The 16983-nt window shown below is 55.5% G+C and overlaps 5 protein-coding genes across 5 annotated transcripts; 3 read left to right on the forward strand and 2 right to left on the reverse strand.

Moving 5' to 3' along the window:
- Positions 1-38: 38 nt before the first annotated feature.
- Positions 39-6740, reverse strand: CSUI_007004 (uncharacterized protein). The gene has a single exon (XM_068067154.1). The coding sequence runs from the start codon at positions 6321-6323 to the stop codon at positions 2079-2081; it is 4245 nt and encodes a 1414-aa protein (XP_067920869.1). The 5' UTR covers positions 6324-6740; the 3' UTR covers positions 39-2078.
- Positions 6741-6841: 101 nt separating this feature from the next.
- On the forward strand, positions 6842-8441 carry CSUI_007005 (adenine nucleotide). Its single transcript, XM_068067155.1, has one exon. The coding sequence runs from the start codon at positions 7240-7242 to the stop codon at positions 8194-8196; it is 957 nt and encodes a 318-aa protein (XP_067920870.1). The 5' UTR covers positions 6842-7239; the 3' UTR covers positions 8197-8441.
- A 1321-nt stretch (positions 8442-9762) lies between these two features.
- CSUI_007006 (mitochondria-associated granulocyte macrophage csf signaling) lies at positions 9763-11176 on the reverse strand (the record flags this gene model as incomplete). The annotated part of the gene is made up of 2 exons (XM_068067156.1): positions 10404-11176; positions 9763-10143 (listed from the first exon to the last, which is right to left on the reverse strand). The coding sequence occupies exons 1-2, from the start codon at positions 10482-10484 to the stop codon at positions 9763-9765; spliced, it is 462 nt and encodes a 153-aa protein (XP_067920871.1). The 5' UTR covers positions 10485-11176.
- A 60-nt stretch (positions 11177-11236) lies between these two features.
- Positions 11237-15634, forward strand: CSUI_007007 (uncharacterized protein). Its single transcript, XM_068067157.1, has 10 exons — positions 11237-11679; positions 11845-11969; positions 12137-12245; positions 12335-12521; positions 12660-12781; positions 12871-12945; positions 13050-13284; positions 13385-13437; positions 13525-14601; positions 15518-15634. The coding sequence occupies exon 9, from the start codon at positions 13701-13703 to the stop codon at positions 14298-14300; it is 600 nt and encodes a 199-aa protein (XP_067920872.1). The 5' UTR covers positions 11237-11679; positions 11845-11969; positions 12137-12245; positions 12335-12521; positions 12660-12781; positions 12871-12945; positions 13050-13284; positions 13385-13437; positions 13525-13700; the 3' UTR covers positions 14301-14601; positions 15518-15634.
- Positions 15635-15752: 118 nt separating this feature from the next.
- On the forward strand, positions 15753-16957 carry CSUI_007008 (uncharacterized protein; the record flags this gene model as incomplete). The annotated part of the gene is made up of 2 exons (XM_068067158.1): positions 15753-15757; positions 15838-16957. The coding sequence occupies 2 exons, from the start codon at positions 15753-15755 to the stop codon at positions 16955-16957; spliced, it is 1125 nt and encodes a 374-aa protein (XP_067920873.1).
- Between the last annotated feature and the right edge of the window lie 26 nt (positions 16958-16983).

Raw genomic sequence — 16983 nt, forward strand, 5'->3', positions numbered from 1 at the left:
TTCATCTTATAAAGAATGTGTCGCAAATTCATGTAAACGACTGAACAGATTCATAAAGTACTTTCTGAGTGAGCATGAGGACAGAAGCAATCAGAGGCCGACAGATGGCCCCGCTCGCAGCTCCCGCGTCGGTCCGCAAAAAAAAACTGCTCAGCATCCGAGCGAGATCGAACGAACACGCGCACGCTTTCCCCTGTTCGCTGAGCCGCGTGCAACGCCGAGATTAGAAGTCCGTTAGAAACTGTAGGTTTCCCGAGAACGACGGAGGTCTCAAGAGTTCTCTCGCGTGAGTTTGGGTGCCAAGTTGACAAGATCAGGATATCCCAGGAAGAGAACGCGACTCACTTGACAAGTACAATACACCTCAGGGAGCGGTTGCTCACATGCGTGGAGGATGAGGCCAGTTGACAAGGACAATATTTTTTCAGGGAGCGGGTGCTCACGTATAGAGAGCACAGCGTGGAGTGAACCTTCTCCTTTAGGGCCGTAGAACTAACCGGGAAAACAGCAAAAGAAAGCACAAGATGTTTCACTGGGTGGTGCAGTTACCTCACCAGAATACAACTCGCACGTGTAAGGAAGTGACCAGCTTGCCGTCCTGCGAAACGTAAGCCGACAGCAGAACTCGACGTGGCAGGCTTAGTCGTTCTTTTGATTCGGTCTCTTCTGGTGGCAATGTAGCCTTTCATCTATCCGTCGGCTCTGGGCCAACACCTCACTGCTCAGCTCACTGAAAAGCTCCACCGCTGCTGGTTCATCCCGCTGCTGGCGCCACCACTCAACGCAATCCAGGACAGCCGCTACTGCTTCCCGAATCTTGCCCTCCGGAACCGTTTCTCCTGGTTCCACGAAAACATCTGTCTCTCTTTGTAACCGAACGCGGGCCATATCTCGGAATCCGAAACCACCACTTCTCCGCCACGATGTGTCGGATGAGGTACTGCTCGGGTGGCGATTCAATCCGACAGGCGGCTGACTCGATACGACGTCCTCACCGGCGTACCACTGATATTCCACGTTGGAAACGTTGCTCGGCGGCGCGGGGGCTTCCTTCGCCCATCGCAGAAGAGAGGCTACGTCCGAAGGACTCGTTTTTGAACATAGGAGCTCAGAGCCCCTCGTCTGACCGCGGGTCACAGACACATGGGTGATAACTATCGCTGTCAGGCGCAGCTGCTTCGACGAGGCCACCTGCCCCGTACCTCCGACCTCCGACAAGACATGCTTCCCCAGTCCACGGCTGACACTGCCCAGGCGTGAGTCAGAGCAAACGGGCTGCCACTCCTCCTGTGTACTTCGCACACGATCTTCCGTCGCCTTCTCAAGTGCCGCCGGGACTTCCCGATGCGGCGGCTCCTCTAGCCAAGTGAGTGGACCGGTGAGTGACAACGACTGTCCAATCACAGTTATGTCACTGCTACACCCCTCAGAGCCAGCAGGCCTGCCAAAAGCGTCCGCAGTCTCCACACACACGTATCCCTCGTCCACATGCCAAAGCGTGCGGTCAGATCCGCTACACCCTACTAAAACTGTCCACTCTTGCCGCGACCTTATATGAGGCGGACGCCCGTAGGCTGCTCTCTGCTTCTGGCAAGCGACTGGGACACGGGTTGCCCGTTCCTCGCGGCCCCGCAGGCTTTGACACCTTTTAGTTGTTGCTTCTCTGGAGCCAGACACAACGAATCTCCTCGCCTGGGGGGACTCACCAGTCGACACATCTTGCTGCACTGCACTGAAGTGGACAGCTGCACAGAGTCCGGACGTAGTGATTGTTCCGCGCAGGCAATAGTACTCAGGGATCACTCCTTGCCTGCTGCAGTGTCGCGGGGACGTCTCGGAGGAGAGACTGGAATTTGCCGACTTCCACAGCTCACCACTGCCACCTGCCCCCGCAGCCCTGGCCCATGAGAAGGCGGAAAGCAGTGCAGAGGCATACTGCGGCGTCAGAATCTTCTTCGTGAGCACGAACTCTCCAACCCCTTGAACGAACCACCGCCGTACGTCGACTTCGAAACAGGAGAGCGACGCCTGTTCACCGCCTAAGCCTCGGTCTTCTTCTGTGGCACTGGTAGCTACGGTCAGACCCTCTGTCGCAGCAGGGGGCGGTTCGAGAGCCACCTTGTCTGAAAGTTCTGCAGCAAACGACCACGCTTCATATCCTTCGCGCGCAGGTGCTCCGCGCCAGCTCCACCCAGCTTGTCCATAGAATGCACAACTCGATGGTTTTTCCTCTTCACAGCACAGTGGCTCGGACCGCCCCTGCCAGACGCCTCCACACCCAGAGCCGCCTGCATCCTTACTGTCGACTGGCTAGAACTCCTTCGCCCGAAATACGAAGCGCAGCCCCTGTTTAAGTCTTCAGTCTTAGTGAACTCTGCAGTGGCTTCGCTGCGTGCTGTCCCCGAGCTGGTCAGGCCTTTCCTGTCAACAGACAATATCTCGAAAATCACTCTCAAAGCCTCTTCACCTCCTCGCGCCACGACTTCTTCTAAGTTAGAGCCGTGTCCCTTTGCAAAACCTGAGCGGTTTCTGTTCCACTGCGAATCCCCATCGCTGACCTCCCCTAGCGGGACACGGTTTGTTTCACCCCGTTGCAGCCCGTCCACTTCCTGTAGAGCTGCAACAACTTCAGGTATCGCTTCAGCAATAGCAGACGCTGCCTTGCCTTCATTCACAGCAGCAGCGAGGGCCCCTGGAGTAAGAGCGCAAGCCCCTTCAAGAAGGAGAGTTGCGACGATCCCGGAGTGCCGGAATCGGATCAGCTGTGTATATGCAAGGAACTCCGCCGCTGACAGAAGAGTGTATAAAGCTCCTTGTTGGCGGTCCGGCGGCAGCCACTGCAGGGCAACCGTCCGTCTGCGAGGAGAAGCCGGAGACGCGAGCAGGGACCAACAGACATCACTCTTTGCAGGGGCGCCTCCCGTGGGCGGCAACCTCTCCGGACAATGCCTTGAATGAGCCTCACTAAAGGGGCGATGCTGGCTGGGAACAGGCCCTACAGCGTCGGTCGAGTCGCTGAATAAGTCTCTCCCCAAATCACTCCTTTTGTCGTTACCCGAAGGTGACTCCGAAGTAAACTGACTAAAATCTGACAGCGCACAAGGTCTGAACGGCACCCAAAGACACGAGTTCGAGATATTCATCGAGTCAGAGCAACACGCCCGTCCATCGTGCACGCATCCCTGCAGTTGAAATGCTTCCGAATCAGTCGCAGAATGAGTATGAATGTTCTGCTCTGGTATCTGCCGACCGGCGGAGACGCAGAAACAAGCGCATGAAACACAACCCCAAGCGATGCTTGTCGGACACAAAAAAATTGTGCCTATTGATGGGACTACGCAAACCAGAGAAGACAAAACCGGGCATCCAGCATCGATCATAGAGTTCGGTCGGACTGAAGGCGGCCCCCGAGGCCGGCACAAACCGGACGCGAGCGGGACAGATGTCTCTGATAAGAGAGAGGGAACGGTTGACGAAAGTACGGGCCGGAGGTCCTCTCTCTGGGTCCTGCAATCGCCCCTTCTCTTGCTGAGACAAAACGCCCCCCCGATACACGAGTAAGCTGAACAGCCTCCAAAAGAACTCCCGCAAATTTCCATTCCACATCCGTGCTGCCCCACTTGCCAGGCGCAAGTGTCTCGGGCGAGGTGGCAATCTGATGCCGCCTTGTCATGATGTCCACCGAGTTTTATCTGGTCCGCCAGCCGGAGAAAAGCGTCCATGGGCATCGGAGGTTCTTCACTCCATCCCCCCAGATCGGACGCAGAGCGCGGAGCGCTTTGAACTGACGGCAGCGGGAGAGAAACAAGCAGTAAGTCCGGTGGATCAACCGCCAGTGAAGCCCGGCAACCGAAATTCTCACCAATCACCTCAGTCGAGCTCTCCGCCGATACGCAGCTTCTTCCTGCTGCATTCGATTTGATCACTGCGGTCACACCAGGGTGTCTGGCCCCCTGGAAATCGAGCGTGCCCTGTCTATCTGGTGACGGTCTACTCGTCGAGAATGTTGTCGCGTCACTCGAAAGGAACAGACGTCCTAGATCATCAAGAATGCGCCGCACATGGACTCCACGTCGATATACACGTTTCAAAGCTTGCCCAATGGCCTCGAGTGAGTTCCCACACGCGCCAGGCAGACCGGGCGTGGTGGGAAACAGGGCCGCATCCTTCGGGCTGCGTTGAACAGTGGTGCGCGCGCTGGCGGCCCCCGGAGGGGCACACACGACTGACGACGCGGACTCACCCGTATCACAGCTCTTACTCGCCTCGGCTGCAATGCCGACTTCTTGACTGTGTCGCCTCGACTCGTCTTTTTCGAACGGTGTAAGAGCCGTGCTCAGTTCTCGAAGCATTTCTTGGAGCTGGTGTAAAGCATGCCCCATGAAGGCTATCTTTAGCGGCCACGCCCACAGCTGCTCGGCTGCCGCTGTGGTGACTGGAAACACCTGTTCCTGAACTTCATACGCGTACGCAAGAGTTATCTCGGCGTTTGTAATGGGTCTGCCGCCACTGTGGAATGACGTAGACGGAGACGTAGAACATTCAACATCGTCCCATGGAAGTAGGCCGTCGCACGCGACACCAGGCACAGAGCTCTGATGGAAGATGGGAGTCATAGGTAAGCACCCGGCCGGTGGCCTCCGGGAGCTCGGTGGCGATATAGAGCTGTTGCCTACCAGTAGCTCGTCTCGAAGCATCGCGTGATAATCGGGTGTACATGCCCGGAGGGGGACAACAGTCCGTCTGGAGGAGGTGCATGCCGGCCATTTTGTTGAAACAAAACGAGCACTTGGGTGCAACACCAGACAGACTTCAAGAGAATATTGTTGACTTAGGTCCCAGCCGCGGCGTACACGCCCGGCTCCGCAGATTTCCGAACACGGCGGTGCCGAACTGTCTCTATGAAACACAACAGCGCCATCCTTTTTAGCTGCATCTCGTCCAGACCAAGTTTCATTATAAGGCCTGTGTGCGCCAACTGACCACAAAGCTCCATTTCTGCTCCCCCGAGATCTACAAATCGCGGTGCCACCAGTCACCATGGCATTCACAAGAACATCACCCGTCTCTCGGATACAGACGAAGCCCGACAGCCGCTTGAAGAGACCTTGCACAGCCTGAAGTTGTCTCCTGGCGTGTCGTAAGAGCCGAATTACCCCTGCGGCCTGCAGTGCCGGCTCGGAGGCAGCAGCTACAGTTGAGGGCTCTCCGCCGACAGGACCATTCCTAAAGAACTCGCTGGCACCGACCTGTCTCAATTTTGAAGACAGGTGCTCCTGAGGGGAGCGGGACAGATAAAGACCGGCTGCCCGGAGGACGCACTGAAGAGAGATGTGGAGGAGAGAAAGCACACGGTCTCTGCAAGAGACAGAAAGACAGGGCCAGTGGACATCGGTGTATTTAGAGAGAGAAAAAACCTTGCGCTGAGCAGAAGAGGCATGGCTCAGAGAGCCCGGAAACTGGCCAGCCACCGGAGGACTACACAGCAGCGGCTCCGGCGAGACAGCCACTGAGAAGGAAGGCTCTTGAATGCTTCCATTGCACAAACAATTCTGATTATCCATAGCTGAAGTTGACAAACAAAAGAGCGGACCAGATCGCCTACGGCAGCCTCCCGAGTGAGCAGTGCACTGGTCTTCAGCACGGACAACACGAGGGAGGAACCTATTCCGAAGAGACACTGCATGACCAATACGGGTGCGCAGGACAGGATCTGTCACGTAGGAACACAGGAACCGGGAGACGACAAGACCTCGTCCCCGACTCGCCGGCTGACCAGATCGGTCCTTTGCAGGCAGAGCCCCGCGAGAGTGGAGCGGAGGAAATGCACTGAGGATATGCCCCGAAGAAGCATCTCGACAAGGACTGTTTGCTCGTGACGGGGTGAAGACACTGCAACAGCGGATGTTCCGATGGAGAAGGAGAGCGGACCCGTCTGCGTATGCAGCCAAGACGCGCCCGTCCAGACTCACGACCGATACAACCAACTGAGACCGGTCTCCAGGCACCCCGACAGCGCCAATTCCCCAGGCGGGAGAGGCGAGCGCCCGCGGGCCAGCTGTGTAAGGGAAACTGGTGTTTGATGGTTTCCAGGAAAGGCAGAAGGGTTCCGGATCGGACGCAGAAGAAAGCGGGGTCCCTCGTCTCTCGAGTGAGTGAGAGGAAGCAGAATTGCCTTGTGTCGACACTTTAGCGTGAAAAAACTCTCCGCTGCACAGACCGGGAGGACCCTCCTGCTTGGTCGCGCGGTCCGGGTACTGTAAACCGAACACGTTCGCTCCAGGGCAGAGCCCCGAAGGGCCGGGAACCGGGACGCGTGGCATTGCTTTCCAGCGCGACCGGGAAGCAGCCGAGCCGTGCTACGCCTCCCGGGAGAGAGTCTGAAGAATTTTCCGACACCTCCGCCCACCAGAGTAGACAATCGGCGGTCCCATCATGCAGGAGGACCTGCGGTCTCAGCCGCAGGACCGACGAGTTTCTAGAACGCGGCTGCTCCGCTGGGAAGCTATGGCGGACTGGGAAAATTCCGGATATCCATGGCGCCTACATGTCAAAGGAAAACGGCGACACACCAGAGGGAAGCCCCATCGTCCACGATACTACACATAACCATTGACGGATCCGGGCCGGGGGCACAGGCATATCACATCAGCGGCGTGCAATCAAACACGCGTTCGCCTGCAGCGAAGAGAAGACACGGACCCGTACTCCAAACGAGCAGACAGGGCATAATACGAGAAAACGCTGCGGACTGCACACATTCCAGCACCCGCGCATGCATGGTGCCGCTGACAACGTGCTGGCCCCAGGCCGCGACGCGTTGCTTGTGAGACTTGAGTCTCGGCTAATTGTCGGTTCGCAGCTTCCTTTCTTCTTGCAAGGTGGTGCGTGACTGGGTCTGTGGGAGAGCCTTACTTGACAGCAACGGCGCTCCAGACGCTGCGCTGCCGACAGACGTCGAGTTCGTACGACCAAGACGCAGCTCTCCTTTCGTACCGAAGAGCAGTTGGTTGGATTCTGTTCTCCGCTGTTTTTCCGTTGTCCGAAACTGTCTTCAGAGAGCTAGCGGTTGCGAGGTCGCGGCAACTCACCGGAGGAGCCCGCACCAGCCGAGGAAAGCGGGCATTGGAGTATACATTGCAGAGAGGAATCGTGGTCTGCGGGGCGAAGTAGCCTCCACACGTTGCTCGCTTCGTTACTTTCCAGCTGTGTTGTGGTTTTTGTCCTTCCACCGCAAAAATGGCAGCCCCCGCGGCCTCCCCGGCCAAAGCCGACAAGAAGGGCTCGGCGGACAGTCAGTTGTTAAACAGTGCTAAGGATTTCCTGGCGGGCGGTATTTCGGCAGGAGTGTCCAAGACGATTGTCGCTCCGATCGAGCGTGTCAAGATGCTTATCCAAACCCAAGATTCTATCCCCGAAATCAAGGAGGGCAAAGTGCCGCGATACACTGGCATCGTCGACTGTTTTCGCCGCGTCTCCCAAGAGCAGGGTGTGATCTCCTTGTGGCGGGGCAACTTGGCGAATGTAATCAGATACTTTCCGACCCAGGCATTCAACTTCGCTTTTAAGGATACGTTCAAGCGTATGTTTCCGAAGTATGACCAGAAAAAGGACTTCTGGAAATTCTTCATGACGAATGTTGCCTCTGGCGGCTTGGCCGGCGCCTCGTCCCTCGTCATCGTCTATCCTTTGGATTTCGCCCGTACGCGCCTCGCCTCGGATGTTGGTAAGGGTGCGGACCGGGAGTTCACTGGTCTGATGGACTGCCTGAAGAAGATCTGGCACCGCACAGGGTTCTTCTCCCTCTACCAGGGTTTCGGAGTATCTGTACAGGGTATCATTGTGTACCGTGGCGCCTACTTCGGTCTCTTCGACACTGCCAAGGCAATGCTCTTCGGTCCTAACAACGATGCCAACATTCTCTACAAGTGGGCAGTGGCACAGACGGTAACAGCGGCTGCGGGTGTCGCTTCGTACCCATTCGATACGGTTAGAAGGAGGATGATGATGATGGCTGGGAGAAAGAAGGGTGAACAGGAGATTCAGTACACGGGTACAATCGATTGTTGGAAGAAGGTGTATCAGCAAGAAGGTTTCAAGGGATTTTTCAAGGGGGCTTGGGCTAATGTGCTTCGTGGAGCAGGTGGTGCTCTTGTATTGGTTTTCTATGACGAGCTCAAGAAGATGCTAGTCTAAACATGTGAACTACGTTCCCCCGCGCGAAACACTCCAGTTTTTAAAGGACTGGTGCCTTCAGGCACCTACTTCTTGAAAAGAGCCTTGTACGGCAACCACCAAACCCTGACAATGGTGTAGTATTGTTGCTTGACGGCGACAGTCCGTCCCGACTGCCTGGGAAATGTGTTTAGTGCAGTCGCGGTAACGTTTACATCAACCGCGAAAGCGCACACTGCGTGACTCGTCGCATGGTGACAGAAGCGGTGCAGACTTCCGTTAGTTTCTCCGAGCATGCGCAAGAGCGTGACTCTTGTACTTGTGTACTACTGGATGTGTAGTTATTCTCAGTCTGATCTATAAGAAACCTTGTGTTCGGTATCTTCCGTGGCCATCAGCGGTCCCTGGCACCCTGCCCCTTCTTCAGAAGCAGCTGGGACCGGCTCTGTAGAGGGACTGAAGTTTTGTTCGACACCTGCCCTTCACGTAGCCTGAACAGCAGGGGCTTACGGAAACAGCGTCCGAACTTTTCTTAGCAAGTGGAACAGCTACCGTGATTGGTCTCAACATTTCCTGCAACCTGACTTGCTGAAGTACAGGATGTAATCATATCAAAGGCGGATCGACGTCAGGGTAACGGCCGCGTGGCCTGTGGCTCGACATACAAGTACCCAGACTCGTGCACTGAACTCCACTCCACCGCTCATCGGCGAGGCGAGCTTTTCCCTCGCGCAGAACGGAAGCAGAAATACGGTTTCGCGGTACGGGGCAGGTCTTCGGTCTCAGCTGTTGCAAGCGGGACGTCAAGAGCACTACGGCACGTGTCCTAGTGTCCGCTAGGCCAGCAACACCAATGTCCGAGTGAGCGGTTTGTCCCGTGTAAGTGTATTGCCATCCACAATAGCCGAGGCCGACTCACGAAAAGAGGCGCTCACAGCGACGAGTTTACCGTGCCGCTGTATGGTCCATGTCGTTGGCAGCTGTGCTAAGTTAATATTTCTGGCCCGCTCGCTGTACAGCCCAAATACGGCAGCCCAGCGTTTCCCGAACACTACGGGGGGCAGACTCTCCCGTGTTAGCTGAGCACTGAAGTGAGACGATCTGGCTTCCTGTCACACTCAACGGACTCACAGGAGCTGCGCGGGTGGACCTGATTGAGAAAAGAGTAGATCCGCCAGGCCCAGCTACAGACGGGACGATGTCTTGCTGCGGGGGGAAGTAAATGAAGACAACTGTCCACCCTGGTGGGCGTCCGCCTGAAGGCAAGCGGCGCGCGGATTCGAGTGTGGACTTGCCCCAACACGCCTGAATGTAGGTTGCTCTGGCCTCCTCCCGGGGACAAGCATTACCAAAGCTGAAGACCCGCACCGGCATGCCTGTCCATTGTACACTGGCCACTACCCAGGACAGGAGGCACTCTGATTGTCTCAGCCGCCGTGCAGAAACCTGCGACGGATTCGCATCCGCCGGGCCGCCGATCTGGAATACGACGCAGCCGCTTGCTGTTGCCGTCAAAGCAATTCACACCTTGAAAAAACCCCAAACTAAGGAGTTGAGAAAGGAAGTTTTCTCGGGCAGAACGCCGGTTCACTTATTTTCACATTTCTCATTACCTTTGAGAGTTGCACTGGCACGCTGTTCGTCAGCCAAAGACTCGAGCAAAACGATCTTCGCGACATTCACTTTTTTCTGCAAATAGGGTGAGCCGGCGAAGCGGACCGACGGGGCATTAATCTCGTACAACCGCTTGTGTCTGGCTTCAATTTCCTCCCGGCACAAGGGCGTGGCGCTCGGAGACGCCGACCCCTCCAGCCCCAGGATCCTCCGAGCTTCGTCGGTGGACATTCTCGGCCTAAGGGAAAGCGGCTGCCGTTGACCTGGCCCTCCTGACGCATTCAATGTTCCTCTCTTTGCCGCATCACGGTACGCCTGCACAGAAGAGTAATCAGGTACGGCCCGGTACCTCTTCTGCGACAGACAGCGAGTGACGAAGCACGGGGCGCCGTACGAAGTCGGCCAACCCGTAAAGAAACACCGCTTCACTCGACCTCAGTGCTAGTCCCCTCCTTAAAAAAGAACAGAGCGGATAGTTTGGCAACAAAATGCATACACACCGCGGGGCACTGCATGCCTTCAGCACGCGAAGAGCGACGTACTTCCAAGAAGTACGTTGCGAAAGCGTAGGCGTGACCAGACCAACTGGTCTAGTTCTGATTTCTTCGACGTACCTGTATCACTGCTCTCCCAATCGAGGAGCCTGCCACCACGACAAATTGAGCGATAATTCTCCCCAGTGGCCCAATCGCCATGCCGGTAAGAGGAGTGCTGAAGCAACCCGAGCTTGACACCACGGCGACCTGTGTCCGAGAATTGAAGGCGGCTAGAGTTGTGCAGTCATCGAAAGCGCCTGGTAATTCACAGGAACAAACGAAATCTTAAGAGCACTGGCGCACCGCGGAGACGTCCGGAACCCCTGGCGCCGTACCGTCGACTCCCGTGCAAACTCCCCACGAGCAACGAAAGGGGGACTCTTGAACATACAGACTGAGCTCAGATCTAGTCACTTTATCCCAGCGCGACCGCAGCGCGCCGTGCGACCATATAGCTGCTGCGCTCGTAGCACGGAAGACCTTGGAGTATCAGTCGAGGAGCGCGAAGGTGTGGCAAATTGATTGCTTCACTGGACCCGAATAACCGATTTTCTCGGTGGCGAACCACAAGAGCTTGCCGGAGTTGTTGCGTCGGCCAGCCGAAACAGGAGGGGGCGGCACTTCGGACCACCGTGAACTCCAGCCAACATACTGAGAAAACGGGCACCGTCCTGGCTGTGCGGATACTGTAGAAACCCCCTGGAACATTCAACGTTCGTGTTTGGGAGCTTTACTGAGAGAGTCACATACGTTGTAGCATGCAGCGGGATCCGGTCCCACAGATTTCCCATCGATTTTGTCCGGAATGTGCGAGTCGATTCCTGATAACCAGTGCATGCGCCACTTCAACATGCATGCCTAAGAAGCTGTCACCGGTGGTCCAAGTGCTTTGCTCAGTCCTCCACAGGTACCACACCTCCTCCTCAGCACTGTCGCGCTACTAGAAAGAACCATCCTCCGCCGAAGGCGCATTGGAAAAAGAAATGACGTGCTGCTGCCCCCCTCCAGTTATTGCGTCATTGTAGTGTTGCGCCTCTTAGGGGCCCGAGCACCCGCCCGCTTTTCACGCGTTGTTCATGGGACTCTGTCTTCGTTCGGACAACGGCGTAGCGCTCCGACAGTGAAATCACATTGTAGCTCGTGCGACGGTATCACGCCTGCAAGTGTATGAGTTGCCGCATATCTCCCTGCGAGCGACTGTCTAGAGCAAGGAAAAATGGTGCTTACCATCATCGGCCTGGGCCTTGGCGATGAGAAGGACATCACAGTGAAGGGATTGGAGGAAGTCAGGAATGCTGACTTCGTGTATCTTGAGGCATACACCGCCGTCTTGGGAGTCACTTCAGACAGACTCGTAGGTTTCTTGTAAAAAACTTCGGCTGACCCGTCGCAGCGTTGTGAGCCATGAGGAAAGTGGGCCCGGGGAAATATACACGCGGGCGGCCTGTCCAGCTTTGCTACTGGCCTCCCCTAACACTAGCGACACCAGCCGTCACATCGGGTGCCTTTGTCTCTGCAGGAGACCTTCTTCGGCAAGAAAATCTTGGAAGCGGACAGGACTTTTGTGGAACAGGGCGCTGATGAGATGCTGAGCCGAGCGTTGTCGGCGAGAGTCGCATTCCTTGTCGTTGGCGATCCTTTCTGGTAAGAGAGGCTTCGTTATCAGGGGTCGCATGGCCTCCCTTACGATAGCAGACAACGCCAAGCTGTGACGGCGCCGGCCGTGGAGAGCACTCCCAGACTGCAAGCACTCGCCCATTCTCCGACTGTTACATCTGGATTGAATACCCTGTCCCCCTGGTTCTTCTCAGTGCCACAACCCACGCTGATCTTTTTCTGCGGGCGAAAAGAAAAAATGTGACAGTCAGGACTATCCATAACGCGTCGATAATGACAGCCGTAGGAGCGTGCGGGCTGCAGGTGAGCAGCTAAAACATGAAAGAGATAGGGGGTGCAAACACTGGTGGAAGTTTCGTCGGCGCCCCTATCGGTGGTGAAGCTGTCTGAAGCTTCCCGTGTCACGGACAGCTGTACAGGTTCGGGGAGACGGTATCGATTCCTTTTTTTGAGGACAGCTGGAAACCGGAGAGCTTTTACTGGAAGATCAAAAAGAACAGAGATGCGGGGTTTCACACTCTCTGTCTGCTGGGTAAGGAAGTCATAGGGTCTGTGGTTACGGGAGGTGAGTTCGGACAGGTAAAACCTTACACTTTCGGGTGCTCTCCACGTGAAGCTCTGAGATGACTGCGATTGTAGCTGCAAGCTGCTCTGCTAGCGGAAAAGGCAGCACGCAGTTGATCACGTAACACCGTCCCCTTCAGCAAGCCTGTTCAGGTACCGTGTGTGTGGGCGAATCCTGCGGAGCATTGCCTCTGCTGTCCGTGTGCAGACATCAAAGTTAAAGAGCAGTCTGTCGAAAATATGATGAAGGGCCGACCCATTTTCGAGCCTCCACGGTAGGTGCCGTGACCCGTCGGCGGTTGTTGACCTATGACATGCCGGACGTCGCACGTTAACTGGGTATGCTAGCAGTTGTTTTGTACAGGTTCATGACCGTTCAAAAGGCCATAGAGCAGCTGTTCGAGGTTGAGCAAAAGCTTGGTGAGGAAGGTGAGAGACAGTGCGTTTACAGGTGCATCCGGCACCGACGATGAGAGATGCCACTTTGACGCAATGAAACAGAGTTGTACCGCGATCTCGGGTTCCTTGGAAAATTGTGAGTAGACTGCTGCGCGCCGAAGAGAAGCGGAGTTGGTGGCGGCCTATTGGTGAGGCGGCGGCAGCTCAGCGAAGCATTCTTGTAGGAGCCGGGAAGCACTTCACTACCAGAAGGTTCCTCGTCTCCGATACCAGACACCGTCAGTTCATGTCGCTGCATCGTAATTTGCAGTGGCGTCGAGGCAAGCAAAAGCATTCGGCATGGCCCGAGTGGGTTCTGACTCTCAAAAGATAATATCAGGTAATTACCATCTACAAGGGAACGGCAATGTCTTAGTTGCCTCGTCTCCAGTCTGCAATGGTTCTCAAAGCAGCTCTCTGGCACGTGCCCTTTTGTTTAGGGAATTTAGAGGAGCTGGTGGACGCTGACTTCGGGCCGCCTCTTCACTCTCTCGTAAGATCATAAGGAAATTCGCTGAACCGTGCTGCCGGTCCCCTGCTTCGCTTTCACCAGATTTCAGCTTCCTGTTTGTGAAATCAGGTCCTTTGCGCTCCCGCTCTTCACGAGCTGGAGTTGGAATTTTTCGACTTGTTTCGGTGGAATGCTAAAGACGGAAAGACGCGCTCTTAAATCCTCGGCCGCTAAGTCATGCCAGTCATCTCAGGTCGACGGGCGAACGATCCCGGCGTAGCACTTCGCCTGTACGTACAGTAGCCATGGTGCAGTTCCTATCTGTAGAAGGGTCACAGTCGCTTTGTTTTTTTGTTCAAGGGTTGTCGTGGACACGTTTTGCAACTGACATCTCTTGCTTTCGGAGTCTACGAAGAGCCATGAAGCGCAAGTCAATGTTCTTGCTTCTTGCTGGAGGGCTGACGGTGCCGGAATGCTGTTGTCTCGAACTCGGCCAAACCACTCCTCTGCTGTGTGAGGACTGTAGAGTCACGGGGGCTGTGTTCGTGTGCTGCGCTCACCACTGCGACACTGTGGATCTCCAAGATTCAGAGCAGTTACTAATTCTGCTTCTTGGCGCAGACTTGTCTGCGTGTGGTGGATGGGTCAATTTTTACTCGGGGAGAGACCGTGAAACGCTGATTGCCCAAGTTCATGTCAACGGATCAAGCATGGTGAGCAGAAGGGTGTTGATCTTCATAGTCCGTTTTATCCGAAACTCACCCCTTTTTCTTTTAGATCGAGCTCCAGATCCCGCAGCAGCCTTTTTCCACCATACGGACCTGGACGCCTTCGCTAGGACAGGCCGTGGCGCGCACGGACACAGTGCTTTTGAGTCGTGGGAGCACCGCCTGCTTCACTACTGAAGGGTCGTTGCTAATCTCGATTCTATGCCTCTCCGTGATCTTCGTGTACTCTTCTCTGCGGGGCTGGACAAAGTAAGCAATTCCAAGCCCTGTTAGTTACGCTAACCCATCTCCTCTGGTTGCCAGACTCACAAACAGAAACACGGAAAATTTCCTAGAGGAGACGGATGCGTCGTGTCCCTTTGAGCTTCACGAACGGAAGGAGCCCCATGTCTGGAACGTTCTCAAGCATTATGGCCGCTGTCGTCTGAGTGACAAGGACCTTCTGAGGCATATGTCCACTCACCGAGCCGAAGTGCTGGTAAGCTGCAGTCATTCTGGATCAAGCGAACTAGGAAAACGCTATCACGGTTGCAGATTGTTGCAACGCCGTGAGTGTGATGGTGACAGTAGACTCTGGTTGAGCGACGCTTGTTGGGGATTCCAGCGCGCAGGTCTCTGCGAGGTTCCAGGGCCTTTTGTTTTAACTGTGCTGACCTGTCTCCACCGTACTTAACGTTTTGCGGTTGAGTTAGACCGGAACGCAGCCAGGGGCGCGGTGATGTTCGATAACACCTTAGCGTACCCGGCAACCTTTTGCTGGCCGGCGGGAAGGCGTATCAGTCCGATATTTGCTTCGGTTGCTGCATAGCCGGCGTACCGGGCTGTCCGAATACGGGCAGTGCAGACGGGTGCGGGGTTCGAGATAGTCCGAAGAATAGTCATCAGCAGTTCCTAACAGGTTCATCCTGGCAGCGAGTCTTTCCTATTTGCATCCGGGGAGCGTCGACGGGTGTCGCGGATCCAGAGTATTTCAGGACCATGCGGGCGTGGTGCGTTGAATGGGGTTGCCTTCCGACCGTTCGGGCGCTGACCACTGACCTAGAGCCCCCAAACGGAAGACCCCGCGCACACTTGGGCTAGTACCTCAGTAAGCGAGGCCTGGATAACTGCCTCTCAATGAAGAGTAATTGGACAGGTATCTTCAATATTGAGAAGCCGCTCATGCAACTAGACCACTGCGGAAGTTAATAAGTAGCTTCGATTAGCGAAGCAAGCCACGGGAGTCGTCCCCGACCGCGCATGCAGCTCGGTACTCGGTTCCCCCGACTGGAGGGACAGTCGGCACCGGCCGTCGGTCAGAGACGAACACAGATGTCCATTGCACATTTGCAGCTGCTCATTCGAGCTGTAGATTTTCCTGTTATCATTTCACCACGCACCTGTGCTTGCTCCAGGCGTTTTGCATGCGGTAGTTTCACACGACGCGCTCGTGCGTCAGTCCCGAAAATTGATGATCGGCTCGGCGTCCGCGAAGGTGTTCCGCAACGAGCGCGTACACTACTCTGTGGGTATTCTTTTTCTTCTTCCGCCACACCTACTGTCTTTTGCGGAGACCGGCGCGACTGGGCGCTTGCCCCCAGTAGTCGTTTCCAACAAATATGACAATTGAGAGGCCAAGAATGTCCCCAGATGGCGTCCTGGGAGAGAAGGGTCGGCGGCGGCGAAGACGGCATTGCTTGTGGGTTACGTGTGCAATTTTTTTGTTAGCCTTGAGCTTTGCTGAGAGTGATGGCATGGTTGACGCAGCCAATGAAACACGAATGAAAGTGTGGAAAAAGATGGCGAAAGGGCCTATCAAGGTCACTTCAAGCCGTTTTCACAATGCTGTGATCTGGAGGGGATATGAGGCTATTAAGCGGCAATTGAATGATTTCATTTTTTGGCTCGGACATCGTAAGACCCTGACCCTGACTGAGGCTTGGTTTGAACACATTCTGCAGCACCTGAGTAGACCATCCCATCCGGGCCTAACTGAAGACAGCCTCCGGAGTGAAGATGATCTCGCGTTCGAGGAAAGAAGTGCGGACGTCAACAAGTTTGCGAAGCGGGCTATGCGCCAGATTTTCAGAAAAGCAGTCCTTGAGGCAGCTGAACTATGGCTCCCCCGCGGCTTCGAGCACATGACGTGGCGGTTGAACGAGAAAACGTACAACCGCATGAGGCCCGCAGTAGAGAGAATTTTCTACGCCGGTCTCGCGGCGTTGTACGAGGTGCAGCTTGCTCAAAGTGCTTCAGGTACTGCGGGGAAGAACTTCCGGTACTTGATCGAGACTAGCCCGTGTCCCTTCTCCGCGTACACCTCCTTTGGTTTTGTGGCAGAGATCCTACAGGGAGCTACTCCGCAAGAGGCGGCCGACGCCTATAGGCAGGAAGTTGGCCGCGTCTTCAACAAGTACGCTAGCCCTGAGTGTGAGCTCTTCAAGAAAAGCATGGAGGCAAGATTCAGCAAAGACGCTTCGTCTTTTGGAGACGCATTGAGCCAAGTGGCAACCGCCGTCAGAGGCCGTTCCTTTTACGAAATGGCTTCACTTGTAGAAGCGGCGCAGAAGAGCTCTCCAGGAATGGGCGAAGCACGTTCTCGCGAAGAGCGCAGTCGTCTGTCTCACGTTGTACGCGAAGAGAACAGAAAGCGGAGCCGATCGCCGGCGCATCAGAAAGGCGAAGTTATCCAGGCGGCGGTAGTCGAAAAGGTCAGGGTGAAGGCAGCATCTAAGGAGGGACCTGACTTTGAGTCCATGGTGAGGAAGACCAAAGCGAAGGTTAACAACCAGCTAGCCTTCAGCCTTGAAGATTTGGTTAAGCAGAGCAGTGCCAGAGGGACCGAGACTGTGTGAAGCTGAGAGGCGAGGTGCCGGTGGTG

This window comes from Cystoisospora suis (genome assembly GCF_002600585.1).
Source record: "Cystoisospora suis strain Wien I chromosome Unknown contig_3610, whole genome shotgun sequence".
Lineage (NCBI taxonomy): Eukaryota > Apicomplexa > Conoidasida > Eucoccidiorida > Sarcocystidae > Cystoisospora > Cystoisospora suis.